The sequence below is a fragment of the Amaranthus tricolor genome, chromosome 8 (assembly GCF_026212465.1).
Source record: "Amaranthus tricolor cultivar Red isolate AtriRed21 chromosome 8, ASM2621246v1, whole genome shotgun sequence".
NCBI classification, from domain to species: Eukaryota; Viridiplantae; Streptophyta; class Magnoliopsida; order Caryophyllales; family Amaranthaceae; genus Amaranthus; species Amaranthus tricolor.
Genome location: NC_080054.1, coordinates 13,351,738 through 13,364,460, shown reverse-complemented (window position 1 = coordinate 13,364,460; position 12,723 = coordinate 13,351,738). Strand labels below are relative to the sequence as shown.

At 39.4% G+C, this 12,723-nt stretch overlaps 1 protein-coding gene across 1 annotated transcript; it reads right to left on the bottom strand.

Annotated features, from left to right (window-relative positions):
* Positions 1 to 6,102: 6,102 nt before the first annotated feature.
* Positions 6,103 to 12,396, bottom strand: LOC130821558 (uncharacterized; the record flags this gene model as incomplete). Its single annotated transcript, XM_057687350.1, has 6 exons — positions 11,298 to 12,396; positions 8,832 to 9,377; positions 8,340 to 8,594; positions 7,275 to 7,892; positions 6,380 to 7,142; positions 6,103 to 6,223 (listed from the first exon to the last, which is right to left on the bottom strand). Coding segments are annotated over exons 1-6 (3,402 nt in total), but the record flags the coding sequence as incomplete, so codon positions are not given.
* Between the last annotated feature and the right edge of the window lie 327 nt (positions 12,397 to 12,723).

The following is a 12,723-nucleotide window of genomic DNA, read 5'->3' as shown; positions in this document are numbered from 1 at the left end:
ATCAATGATCATTGAAGAATGAAAGATGAAGAATGAACACGGATCAATGATCAATGAAGAATGAACGATGAAGAATGAACAAGGATCAATGATCAATGAAGAATGAACGATTGATAATGAACAAGGATCAATGATCAATCAAGAATGAACGATGAAGTATGAACAAGGTTCAATGATCATTGAAGAATGAACGATGAAGAATGAACAAGGATTAATGATCATTGAACAATGAACGATGAAGAATGAACAAGAATCAATGATCTATGAACAATGAACGATGAAGAATAAACAAGGATCAATGAGCATTGTTGAATGAACGATGTAAAATGAACAAGGATCAATGATCAATAATGAATGAACGATGAAGAATGAACAAGGATCAATGATCATTGAAGAATGAATAATGAAGAATGAACACGGATCAATGATCAATGAAGAATGAATTATGAAGAATGAACAAGGATCAATGATCAAAGAAGAATGAACGATTAATAATGAACAAGGATCAATGATCAATCAAGAATGAACGATGAAGTATGAACAAAGTTCAATGATCATTGAAGAATAAACGATGAAGAATGAACAAGGATTAATGATCATTGAACAATGAACGATGAAGAATGAACAAGAATCAATGATCAATGAACAATGAACGATGAAGAATGAACAAGGATCAATGAGCATTGTAGAATGAACGATGTAAAATAAACAAGGATCAATGATCAATAATGAATGAACGATGAAGAATGAACAAGGGTCAATGATCATTGAAGAATGAATAATGAAGAATGAACACGGATCAATGATCAATGAAGAATGAACGATGAAGAATGAAAAAGGATCAATGATCAATGAAGAATGAAGAATGTGCACCAAGATTGGGTCCCTCGCCCTCTCAATCTTGTACTGAATCACTCCTTCACTTGGAGATAGCCAAATAAATGCGAAAGCCTTCACAAACTCCACCAATATGCACCCAAGAATGCACTTCTTGATTCTCAGGCCAGCCTCGTGATCCTCCTCTTCAGGTTTCCCTCACCCTTGGGCTGAATCCACGACCTTCCTCAAGGCTTCACTCGCTCTTGTAGCAAAGGTTACACTCTAGATTATTCCTCAATCTAGCTTCAGAGATTGTCTACTCTTGAATCGTGTTGGGACTGATTGAAAACTATACGCCAATATACTCAAGGAAATAAAGAGAACGTTCTAAGCAATGTAAGGGATTGAATCTATGTAAACTGAATGAAAACTCTTATTAATCTCTGGAATGTCCCCCATTACACAAAGGCTAGATGCCTATATATAGCTTTCTATGTATTACAACGGCTATCTTTACACGTGCCTATCACAGGGCTTATTTTCAAAATAGAAATCAAACAAAAATAGACTAAGTACTGGACGCCTTTTTCTGATGACTGGGGTACCTTGCACTGGTCCTTCCGTCTTCCATAGTGATTGTCAGTAGGGTCCTAGGCCCTTGATGGCTAGGTCCATGTATAAGGTTACCATATCCACCTTGGTCATCCTCTGAAAGCTCGTGGTTAATTCTCAGGCAGTGCATCAAGATGGCCTGGTCGTCAGATTCTCGAACCGTGTCTTCTGTTCCCATTCTTGCTTGGTTGTAACTCTCTCCTGTTCCCTTCTTTGTTTGCTTAGGGCTCTCTTGTTCCCTTGGGAACAGTAATGATCTTGGTATGCTTGGGGTATCCTCAGAATGAGTGGCATCATGGGGAACAGAATGGAAGCTTGAATTACTTGAACCATGATCAGCGTCATATGCATATGGTTCAACTCCTCCTTCTTGGGGAAGAATTGACCTCAATTCTTGGTTTGGTTGATGTAGTTGCAGGTCTCCAATGTTGAAGGTGTTGGACATATTGTATTCAGCTGGTAGTCTCACCTTGTAAGCATTGTCTCCAATTTTTGCAATAATTGGGAATGGTCCTGCTGCTTTGGGCATCAACTTATTCTTCCTCTGTTGAGGGAATCTCTCTTTTCTTAGGTGTACCCAGACTTGATCACCTTCTTGCAATGGTTCTCTTTGCTTGTGCTTCCCATCTGCCTTTTTCTTGTATTTTTCATTGGCTTTGTATATGTTTTCCTTGATCATTTTGTGCATCCTCAGCAACTCTTCAGCTAAGCTAATTGCATCCCTCTGCTTTTTGTCCTGCATATTAATGTGTGTAAGATTGATTGGCAAAAGGGGGTTTTCCCCATAAACACACTGAAAAGGAGTATATTTTGTGGTGTAGCTTGGACTTCTATTATAAGCAAATTCAGCCTGACTCAGTTTGAGATCCCAGTCCCTGAGGTGCTTACTCACTAGGGTTCTTAAGATTGAACCTAGGGTTTTGTTGGTGACCTCTGTTTGGCCATCTGTCTGAGGATGATGGCTGGTGCTAAACAGAAGGGTTGTTCCTAGTAATTTCCATAAGGTCTTCCAAAAATAGCTAAGAAACTTGCCATCCCTGTCAGACACAATGGTTTTGGGCACCCCATGTAGTCTCACAACTTCACTAAAGTACAGCTGGGCAATGTGTTTGGCATCATCCACTTTATTGCAAGCAATGAAGTGGGCCATTTTTGAGAATCTATCAACAACCACCAAGATAGAGTCCTTTTGCCTTTGGGTTCTAGGTAGTGCCATGACAAAGTCCATGCTCACATGCTCCCAGGGCTTATCAGCTACAGGCAGTGGTCTGTATTCACCTTTGTGGAAGGTGATTTTTGCTTTAATGCAGGACTCACACCTCAGAATATGTTTGCCTATGGTTCCCAACATTTTAGGCCAATAGAAATGTTCACTCAGCATGTTTAGGGTCTTTTGTATCCCAAAATGTCCACTTAAACTACCCTCATGTATTTCCTTTACTAGCAACAGCCTTAAGGGGGTTTTGGGTATGCACAGTCTGTTATTTTTAAACAAAAAACCCTGTTGTAGGTGAAAATCACCTTGAGGTTCTGTTAGACAAGCAGCATATATATCACCTAAGTCAGAATCATTAGCATACAAGTCCTTAATCATTTCAAAGCCAAGCACTTTAGCATCAAGAATAGCTAAGAGGTTGTATCTTCTACTTAAGGCATCAGCAATAACATTGGTTTTCCCTGTTTTATACTTTGCAGAGAAGTTAAAAGTCTGAAGGAATTCTATCCACCTAGCATGTCTAGGGTTGAGTTTGTTCTGTCCATGTATGTTCTTCAAAGATTCATGGTCAGTGTATAGGATAAAAGGCTGTATTTTCAGGTAATGAGACCAATTTTCCAAGGCCCTAATCATTGCATAAAATTCTTTATCATAGGTTGAGTAGTTGAGTCTAGACTTATTCAGTTTCTCACTGAAATAGGCCACTGGTCTGCCTTCTTGCACTAGTACTGCACCAATACCTGTTCCACTAGCGTCACATTCAACCTCAAAAGGTTGAGTGAAGTCAGGGAGCTTCAAAACAGGGGCTGTGCACATCTTTTCCTTAATGGTTTCAAAGGCTTTCTGTGCTTCCTGGGTCCAACTAAATACTCCCTTTTTGGTACATTCTGTTATGGGGGCCATAATGGTACTAAAGTTTCTAATGAACCTCCTATAAAAAGAAGCAAGGCCATGGAAAGATCTCACTTGGGTAACAGAGGTAGGAACAAGCCAGTTCTTCACAGCCTCTACCTTGGATGGATCAACCTTCACCCCATCTTTACCTATAATGAATCCCAAAAATCCCACTTCCTTCATAAGGAAACTGCATTTTTCCAATTTCCCATATAATTTCTGTTTCCTCAAAGTTTCAAACAGTTGCTGCAAATGACTAAGGTGTTCCTTCAATCCTCTGCTGTTTATCAAGATGTCATCAAGATAGACTACTATGAATTTTCCCAAAAAAGGTCTCAACACCTCATTCATTAATCTCATAAAGGTGCTGGGGGCTCCTGTTAGACCAAATGGCATGACAAGCCATTCATATAAACCATATTTTGTTTTGAAGGCAGTTTTCCACTCATCTCCTTCTTTCATTCTAATCTGATGATAGCCACTCCTTAAGTCAACCTTGCTGAACCAGTGGGCACCTGATAGTTCATCCAACATATCATCTATCCTAGGTATGGGAAACCTATATTTGATGGTTATGTTGTTAACACTTCTGCTATCTATGCACATCCTCCAAGTCCCATCTTTTTTTGGTACAAGCAGAGTGGGCACTGCACATGGACTGAGGCTCTCCCTTACATATCCCTTGTGTAGTAACTCCTCAACTTGTCTTTGTAGTTCCTTGGTTTCTGTGGGATTGGCTCTGTAAGCTGGTTTATTGGGTAAAGGAGCTCCTGGTATAAGGTCAATCTGGTGTTCAATTCCCCTTACAGGTGGCAAACCTTCAGGCAACTCATCAGGGAACACATCCTTGAACTGCTGTAATAGGGGTTTTACTGCTTGAGGTATTTCTGCTGCTTGCTCTACTTCCTTAGTGACTAAGACATATACCTCATTCTTATTCTTTATTTCCCTCTCACAAACCTTCCTACTGATCAAATGTACAGGTTCCCTTATAGGAGGGGGAACAGTTCTGTGGGGAGGCAGGGGAACTAACTCCTTGAGCTTTCCTTCATGCTTTATGATATAGGTGTTTGTAAACCCATTGTGCATGCTCCTCTTGTCATACTGCCATGGTCTACCTAATAGTACATGGCAAGCATTCATATCTAGCACATCACACAACACTTGATCCTTATATGATCCAATAGTAAACCCTATTAAACATTGTTTACTCACTCTACCAGTAGCATTGTTGTCCAGCCATTTCAGTTTGTATGGGTGTGCATGAGGTCTAGTTTTCAAATTCAGATCTGTCACTAAAGCCAAGCTAACACAGTTTGATTCACTTCCTCCATCAATAATCATGTCACAGACTTGGTCTTTTACCTTACACTTTGTTTGAAAGATATTTTCCCTCTGGTTGTTTTCTTCTTCAGCATAAGTAGTTGATGTGTAAACAAGATGAGAAACCTTGTTACAAAATGATAAGTTAAAGGGGTCACACGTTTTTTGGTATATTTTTTTAGTATGATCAGATTAGTTAGGGGAACTCTCACCCTAAACTTGAGGATATAACAAGGAGGAACACTCACTCACTTGTTTGGGTGTAGCTTAGATTAGGGAACTCTCACCAAATCGTCAACTACAAGCTTTAGTTTTAGGAACTCTCACTAAAACTCTAACTCTTCAAATTTGGAACACTCAAATTTGGACAATTAAAATTGACTAAACACAAGTCAAGTTCAATATACAAAACACAAGTTTTTTGGCAAATTTCTGGATGTGTTTTTCATTCATCAAAGTATGCTATATATAGCATTCTTACATTAAATAATTACAACCTTTCACTTGCCTAAATAAATTCACAAAAGAAAATAAAAAGACAACAAAATAAAAGAGAATTAAGTGGCTAATCAATGTCCACATTAATCTCCACTACACACACTTAAGACTAATTAAACAAAGATTAAAACTAGGGAAGAAATGGCCAGCAATTAAACTCTTCACATGGCTCCTTCAAGTGTGCAAAGTAACATCCAAAACAGCCCATTCATTTGCCTGGTAACTCCCATTTACTCCTCCATTTAAGCTTCTTTATTATTGCATTTTACTCCTACAATAATGCCTAGTAACCCCCACTTAAAAAGGTTAATATTCAGCCATAAATACTCCTAAAAACATGCCCCTTTGAATTCCAAAACTGCAGCTTTAAATGAGATTAAAAACCAGCCATAAATCTCCTTAAAACATGCCCCTTCGTATTCCAAAACTGTTTGGAATTAATTCCTTGTAACCGACACCCTTTAATTTATACTTTCAACAAAGTACTTAGTCATACTTAGCAAAGTACAACCATTTGATGACTTATTTGGACCGTGCATGCTATGATCAAAATAAGACTTGGACAAAATTAATTCCCTTGCATTGGATTGGACTTGGACATCTTGGACACTTGTACCTTGACCATCTTGGTCATCCTCCTCTTCTTCAAAGGGAATTGCCCTCAATTCTTCATCATCATAATATAGTGCAAGATCACCCACATTGAACGTACTTGAGACGCCATGCCTTCCACCCAAATCAACCTTGTATGCATTGTCATTGATCTTTTCCACTACTTCAAATGGACCTTCAGCTCGTGGCATGAGCTTGTTTTTCCTTTGACTAGGAAATCTTTCTTTCCTCATGTAAATCCACACTAAGTCACCAACTTCAAAGTTCTTCACGTTTCTAACTCTTTTGTTGGCTTGTTTCTTGTAAGTCTCATTGGCCTTTTCAATATTCTTCCTCACTTCCTTGTGAATCTTGACCATGAACTCGGCTTGCTCTTTTGCACCTCCATGCACAAACCTATCTTGAGGTAGAGCAATAAGATCAATAGGAACATAGGGATTAACCCCGTAGACTACTTCAAAAGGTGAATACCTTGTAGTAGCACTAGGAGTCCTATTGTAAGCAAACTCGGCATGAGCAAGCTTAACATCCCAATCCTTGGTGCTCTTACTAACCAATGTTCTAAGCAAAGAACCAAGAACTCTATTCACCACCTCGGTTTGACCGTCGGTTTGTGGATGATGTGATGTAGAAAACAGCAACTTAGTTCCCATGAGACGCCATAATGACTTCCAAAAATGACTTAGGAACTTTGTATCTCGATCGGACACAATGGTGCGTGGCACCCCATGAAAACGAACCACTTCCTCAAAATATAGCTTAGCCACTTTCATGGCATCTTCAGTTTTATGACATGGAATGAAGTGAGCCATTTTTGAGAACCTATCAACAACCACCATTATTGAATCTTTACCCCTTTGAGTTCTAGGTAAAGCTACAATAAAATCCATACTAACATCTTCCCAAGGTCTCTCGGGAACTGGCAAAGGCTTGTAAAGACCCTTATGAAACACCATTTTTGCCCTTTGACAAGTAGAGCAACGACTAACCACATGATGAACCGTAGCTAACATCTTTGGCCAGTAAAAGTGAGCTTGAAGAAGCTCCATTGTCTTTTGAATCCCAACGTGACCAGCTAGACCTCCTCCATGAACTTCATGAATCAACAAACTTCTAATTGGACACTTAGGAATGCATAATCTATTTCCCTTGAAAAGAAAACCATCATGTAAGGAAAACAAATCATAAACTCCATGAACACATTTCTCCATGACGCCATTAAAATCACCATCTTCCTTGTAGTACTCTTTGATCAAATCAAAACCAAGAATCTTAGCTTCCACCACTCCAAGTAGAGAATGTCTTCTAGATAAGGCATCCGCAACAACATTAGCTTTCCCACTCTTGTATTTAGAGGAAAAGTTAAATGTTTGCAAGAACTCCACCCACTTAGCATGCCTCGAATTCAGCTTCTTTTGGCCATGAATGAATCTTAAAGACTCATGATCAGAATGTAGTATGAACGGTTGTGGCCTCAAATAATGTGACCAATGATCTAAAGCTCTTACCATTGCATAGAACTCTTTATCATAGGTGGAATAATTCAGCTTGCCTTGGCTCAACTTCTCGCTAAAATAAGCGATTGGACGCCCTTCTTGGATCAACACGGCGCCAATTCCTCTCCCACTTGCATCACATTCAACCTCAAACGGCTTGGAAAAATTTGGAAGTGCAAGAATAGGAGTGTTGCACATTTTTTCCTTCACTTCTTCAAAGGCCTTTTGAGCTTGTGGAGTCCACTCGAACGCCCCCTTTTTAGTACACTCAGTTATAGGAGCCATGAGTGTGCTAAAATTCTTGATAAACCTTCTATAGAAAGAAGCCAGTCCATGAAAAGAACGGACCTCCGTGAGTGTTTTAGGACTAGGCCATGATTGAATTGCTTCAACCTTGCTAGGATCCACCTTCACGCCATCACCTGAAACTATGTAACCAAGAAAATTGACCTCATATAACATAAAATCACATTTTTCAAGTTTTCCATACAATTTTTGTTTTCTCAAAACAGTGAAAACTTCAAGTAAATGCTTCAAATGCTCATCCCTATCTCGACTGTAAATAAGGATGTCATCAAGGTATACCACCACGAACTTGCCAAGAAATGGCCTCAACACTTCGTTCATCAATCTCATGAAAGTGCTAGGTGCATTTGTAAGACCAAACGGCATCACGAGCCATTCATACAACCCATGCTTCGTTTTGAAAGCTGTCTTCCATTCATCCCCTTCCCTCATTCGAATCTGATGGTAACCACTTCTCAAATCAACTTTTGAGAACACCTTCGAACCACTTAACTCATCAAGCATGTCATCAAGCCTAGGAATTGGAAACCTGTACTTGATAGTAATATTGTTAACAGCTCTACTATCAATGCACATACGCCAAGTACCATCTTTTTTTGGAACCAAAAGAGCAGGAACAGCACACGGACTCATAGACTCACGCACATAACCCATACCCATCAACTCTTCTATTTGACGTTGTAACTCCTTAGTTTCTAAAGGATTACATCTATAGGCAGGTTTATTTGGCAATGGTGCGCCTGGAATGAGATCAATTTGATGCTCAATTCCTCTCAAAGGTGGTAACCCCTTAGGCAACTCATTAGGAAAAACATCCTCAAACTCCTTAATCAATTGTGCCAAGTTAGGATTTTGACTCACAAATTTTTCGTGGATTTCTTTGGAATATAATAAGAACAACTCTTCCTCACCTTCAAACTCCCTCTCAAATTCTTTAAAGGACAATAAAGAAATTTCTTTGTGTGGTTTTTGTGAAAGCCGTGGGGGTGGTAAAGGGTGTAATTTTTTTTGTTTCCCTTGGTGAGTTATAGTGTATGTATTATGGTATCCATCATGAAATGATTTTCTATCCGTTTGCCATGGCCTACCGAGCAGAATATGACAAGCATCCATTGACACAACATCACACAATTGACTATCATGATAGGAACCAATAGAAAAACTAACCATGCATTGCTTTCTAACTCCCGTACTAGAATTAGAATCTAACCAACTCAACTTGTAAGGGTGTGGATGATTAGTGGTGGTAAGACCAAGTCTAGACACTAAAGTCTTTGACACAGTATTAGCCTCACTACCCCCGTCAATAATTAAATCACATACCTCGTCACCAATTTTACATTTGGTGATGAAAATGTGTTGCCTTTGTGGCGCCAAAGGCTCCTCCACTCGTGCTTGCAATGCCCTCCTAACAACCAGATTGGTTTTGTCCTCCATCTCCGGAAAGCAATGATCTTCTTCATCCTCTTCCTTAGGACTTTCGGGCTCCTCTTCTTCAGTTTCAAATTCCTCCCAATTTATGTTTTGGGTGGCCATAAGCTTAACCTCTTGGATTGTTAAAGCTCTTGAGTTAGGACAATCCTTCTTGAAATGACCTCTACCTCCACACTTGTAACAGACAATGTCGCTAAGTTTGAAGTCTTTCTTGTCTTTCTTAAGTGCTTCATTTGACTTGCTAAAGGAAGAACCCTCCTTCAAGGTGAAGGGTGGTTTGCGCACCACTGGAGTAGTGGTAGGCGTTTTCTTCTTTTTCCTCCTAGCATCAAACTTGGTCACAAGTTTGCAAGCTTCCACAAACGTGAGGTTAGTGTAACCTTCAAGCTTGTCTTGTAATTCTTGATCCAACCCAGCTACAAAACGCCCCATTTTGAGCTCTTCATTTTCAGTTACTTCACACACAATGGCAAGCCTATCAAACTCTTTGATGTAGTCTTCCACGGAATCTCCATTTTGTTGCAAAGTACTCCACTTCACATATTGGCTTTGCTTGTAATTGTGAGGAATGAAACGGTCTCTCATCCGTTTCTTCATCTTGTTCCAAGTTGATATGGGAGCTTTACCCCTAAGGGTACGTGCCCTTTGTTCCCCTTGCAACCAACTGTCACCATAGCCCTTCAGTTTCACCTTGGCTATCTTATATTTCTGCACTTCTTCTTGAATATCCTTGTACTCAAAGTACCTTTCCAAGGATTTCTCCCATTCCAAGTACTTCTCTGGATCAAGTGACCCATCAAAGGAAGGGACGTCTACTTTGAGACTCCTATCCTCCCTCCTAGGTGGAGGTTCTTCATCTTGATCTCTCCTATCTTGCTCGTTCAAGAGTCTTGCCATTAAGGCAGCAAGATTCCCTTGTAGATTGGCATTAGTCTCGGCCAACCTTTCTTGACTAGCAATGGATCGATTGAGAGCTTCCAAAGCTACCCTCAAATCTTGATTCTCTCCCATGATATGTAGGTATTCGACCCCTTTGGAAGTGTATGGAAAAACTCCCCCTACCTGACGCGCCAAATGATGTGTAAACAAGATGAGAAACCTTGTTACAAAATGATAAGTTAAAGGGGTCACACGTTTTTTGGTATATTTTTTTAGTATGATCAGATTAGTTAGGGGAACTCTCACCCTAAACTTGAGGATATAACAAGGAGGAACACTCACTCACTTGTTTGGGTGTAGCTTAGATTAGGGAACTCTCACCAAATCGTCAACTACAAGCTTTAGTTTTAGGAACTCTCACTAAAACTCTAACTCTTCAAATTTGGAACACTCAAATTTAGACAATTAAAATTGACTAAACACAAGTCAAGTTCAATAAACAAAACACAAGTTTTTTGGCAAATTTCTGGATGTGTTTTTCATTCATCAAAGTATGCTATATATAGCATTCTTACATTAAATAATTACAACCTTTCACTTGCCTAAATAAATTCACAAAAGAAAATAAAAAGACAACAAAATAAAAGAGAATTAAGTGGCTAATCAATGTCCACATTAATCTCCACTACACACACTTAAGACTAATTAAACAAAGATTAAAACTAGGGAAGAAATGGCCAGCAATTAAACTCTTCACATGGCTCCTTCAAGTGTGCAAAGTAACATCCAAAACAGCCCATTCATTTGCCTGGTAACTCCCATTTACTCCTCCATTTAAGCTTCTTTATTATTGCATTTTACTCTTACAATAATGCCTAGTAACCCCCACTTAAAAAGGTTAATATTCAGCCATAAATACTCCTAAAAACATGCCCCTTTGAATTCCAAAACTGCAGCTTTAAATGAGATTAAAAACCAGCCATAAATCTCCTTAAAACATGCCCCTTCGTATTCCAAAACTGTTTGGAATTAATTCCTTGTAACCGACACCCTTTAATTTATACTTTCAACAAAGTACTTAGTCATACTTAGCAAAGTACAACCATTTGATGACTTATTTGGACCGTGCATGCTATGATCAAAATAAGACTTGGACAAAATTAATTCCCTTGCATTGGATTGGACTTGGACATCTTGGACACTTGTACCTTGACCATCTTGGTCAGTAGTGTGTAGGCTTCTCCTTATAATCAGGTTGTAGTAGCCTTCCTCAGGTAAAACCTTCTCCAATCCTTCCTCAATCTCTTCTTCATCAGTACTATGTTCATACCTTACTGTTTTGCCAAATTCATCAACTCTGTAAGATCCATCTGGCTCATGCTCAGCCACTGGAGGCCAATCCTCCTCCACCCTACCATTTCTTACTACTAACATCATCTTGGGTTGGGTATCCTCCTTGATTTCCCTCCATTCCTGAGCAGTGAAAACTCTGATGTTGGGGCAATCCTTTTTATAATGTCCATGTCCATGGCATTTAAAGCAAACCACCTTGTTCAAGGGTATAGGTATTCTGTCAGGGGCATTGAGGTTTTGCTCTGTTTTTCTCTGTGCCTTGGGTGATATAGGTCTAGATTGTTTGGGTGGGTATGCCTTAGGGGATCTGTTGTAGTTGTTCCCTGTCACCCTTCTCTTGTTGAAGTTTTGCTCATAGATTGGGGCTAGGTTAAAAGCTGTTTGTAGGTCTAGTGTAGGCATGGTCATGAGTTGATCCCTAATGTCTTCTCTCAACCCAGATAAAAACTTAGTCAGTTTCAAGTCCTCTGCATCCTCTATATCACACATCACCACCAACTTTTCCCATTCATGTATGTATTCAGTCACAGTTCTGCCCTTTTGACTAAGAGTGCTCCACTTAATGTACATTTGATGCTTGAAATTGATGGGAACATACTTCCTGTTCAAGTGCTTTTTCAATTTATCCCAAGTATCAATTCTTTCCCTATGTTCCCTTGCCCTCTGCCTTTGTATTCCTTCCAACCACATAGCAGCAAGTTTAGTGAGTTTCATTTTTGCCACTTTGTACTGTCCTTCAGGTGTAGTTCCTCTATATTCAAAGTATCTTTCCATACTTGCTTCCCATTCTATATAATCCTCAGGATTGCTGGACTGTCCATCAAATTCCTTCATGTCTATCCTCAACATTTTATCCTCCTGATCATTATTAGGGTGATGGGGTTGTCCCTGTGGAAATCCTCCTTGCATTATCATTTGTACGAATGCCTCTACAGCCTCCATTCTTGCTTCCATGGTTTAGGTCTCAACAAACAAAGCACACAGACACAACAAGGCTTCTAAGTCTCAGCAGCTAGGAACCAACACACAAAGCACACAGGGGCTCTAAGTCTCAACAGCTAGATACCAGCTCACAAACAAGATGCTCAAACAAATAATGCAGCAAGACAACAATGTATGGATGCACAACAAATATCACAGCTATACCAACAAACAATTATTTCTAACAAGAATCAGGTTGATAAACTCCCACAGCAATAATGACAATCAACAATGTATTCAAGAATACCAGAAACGAAATTCTGAAACCCTAAATCAAAAATTTTTTTTTTTGATTTTCAA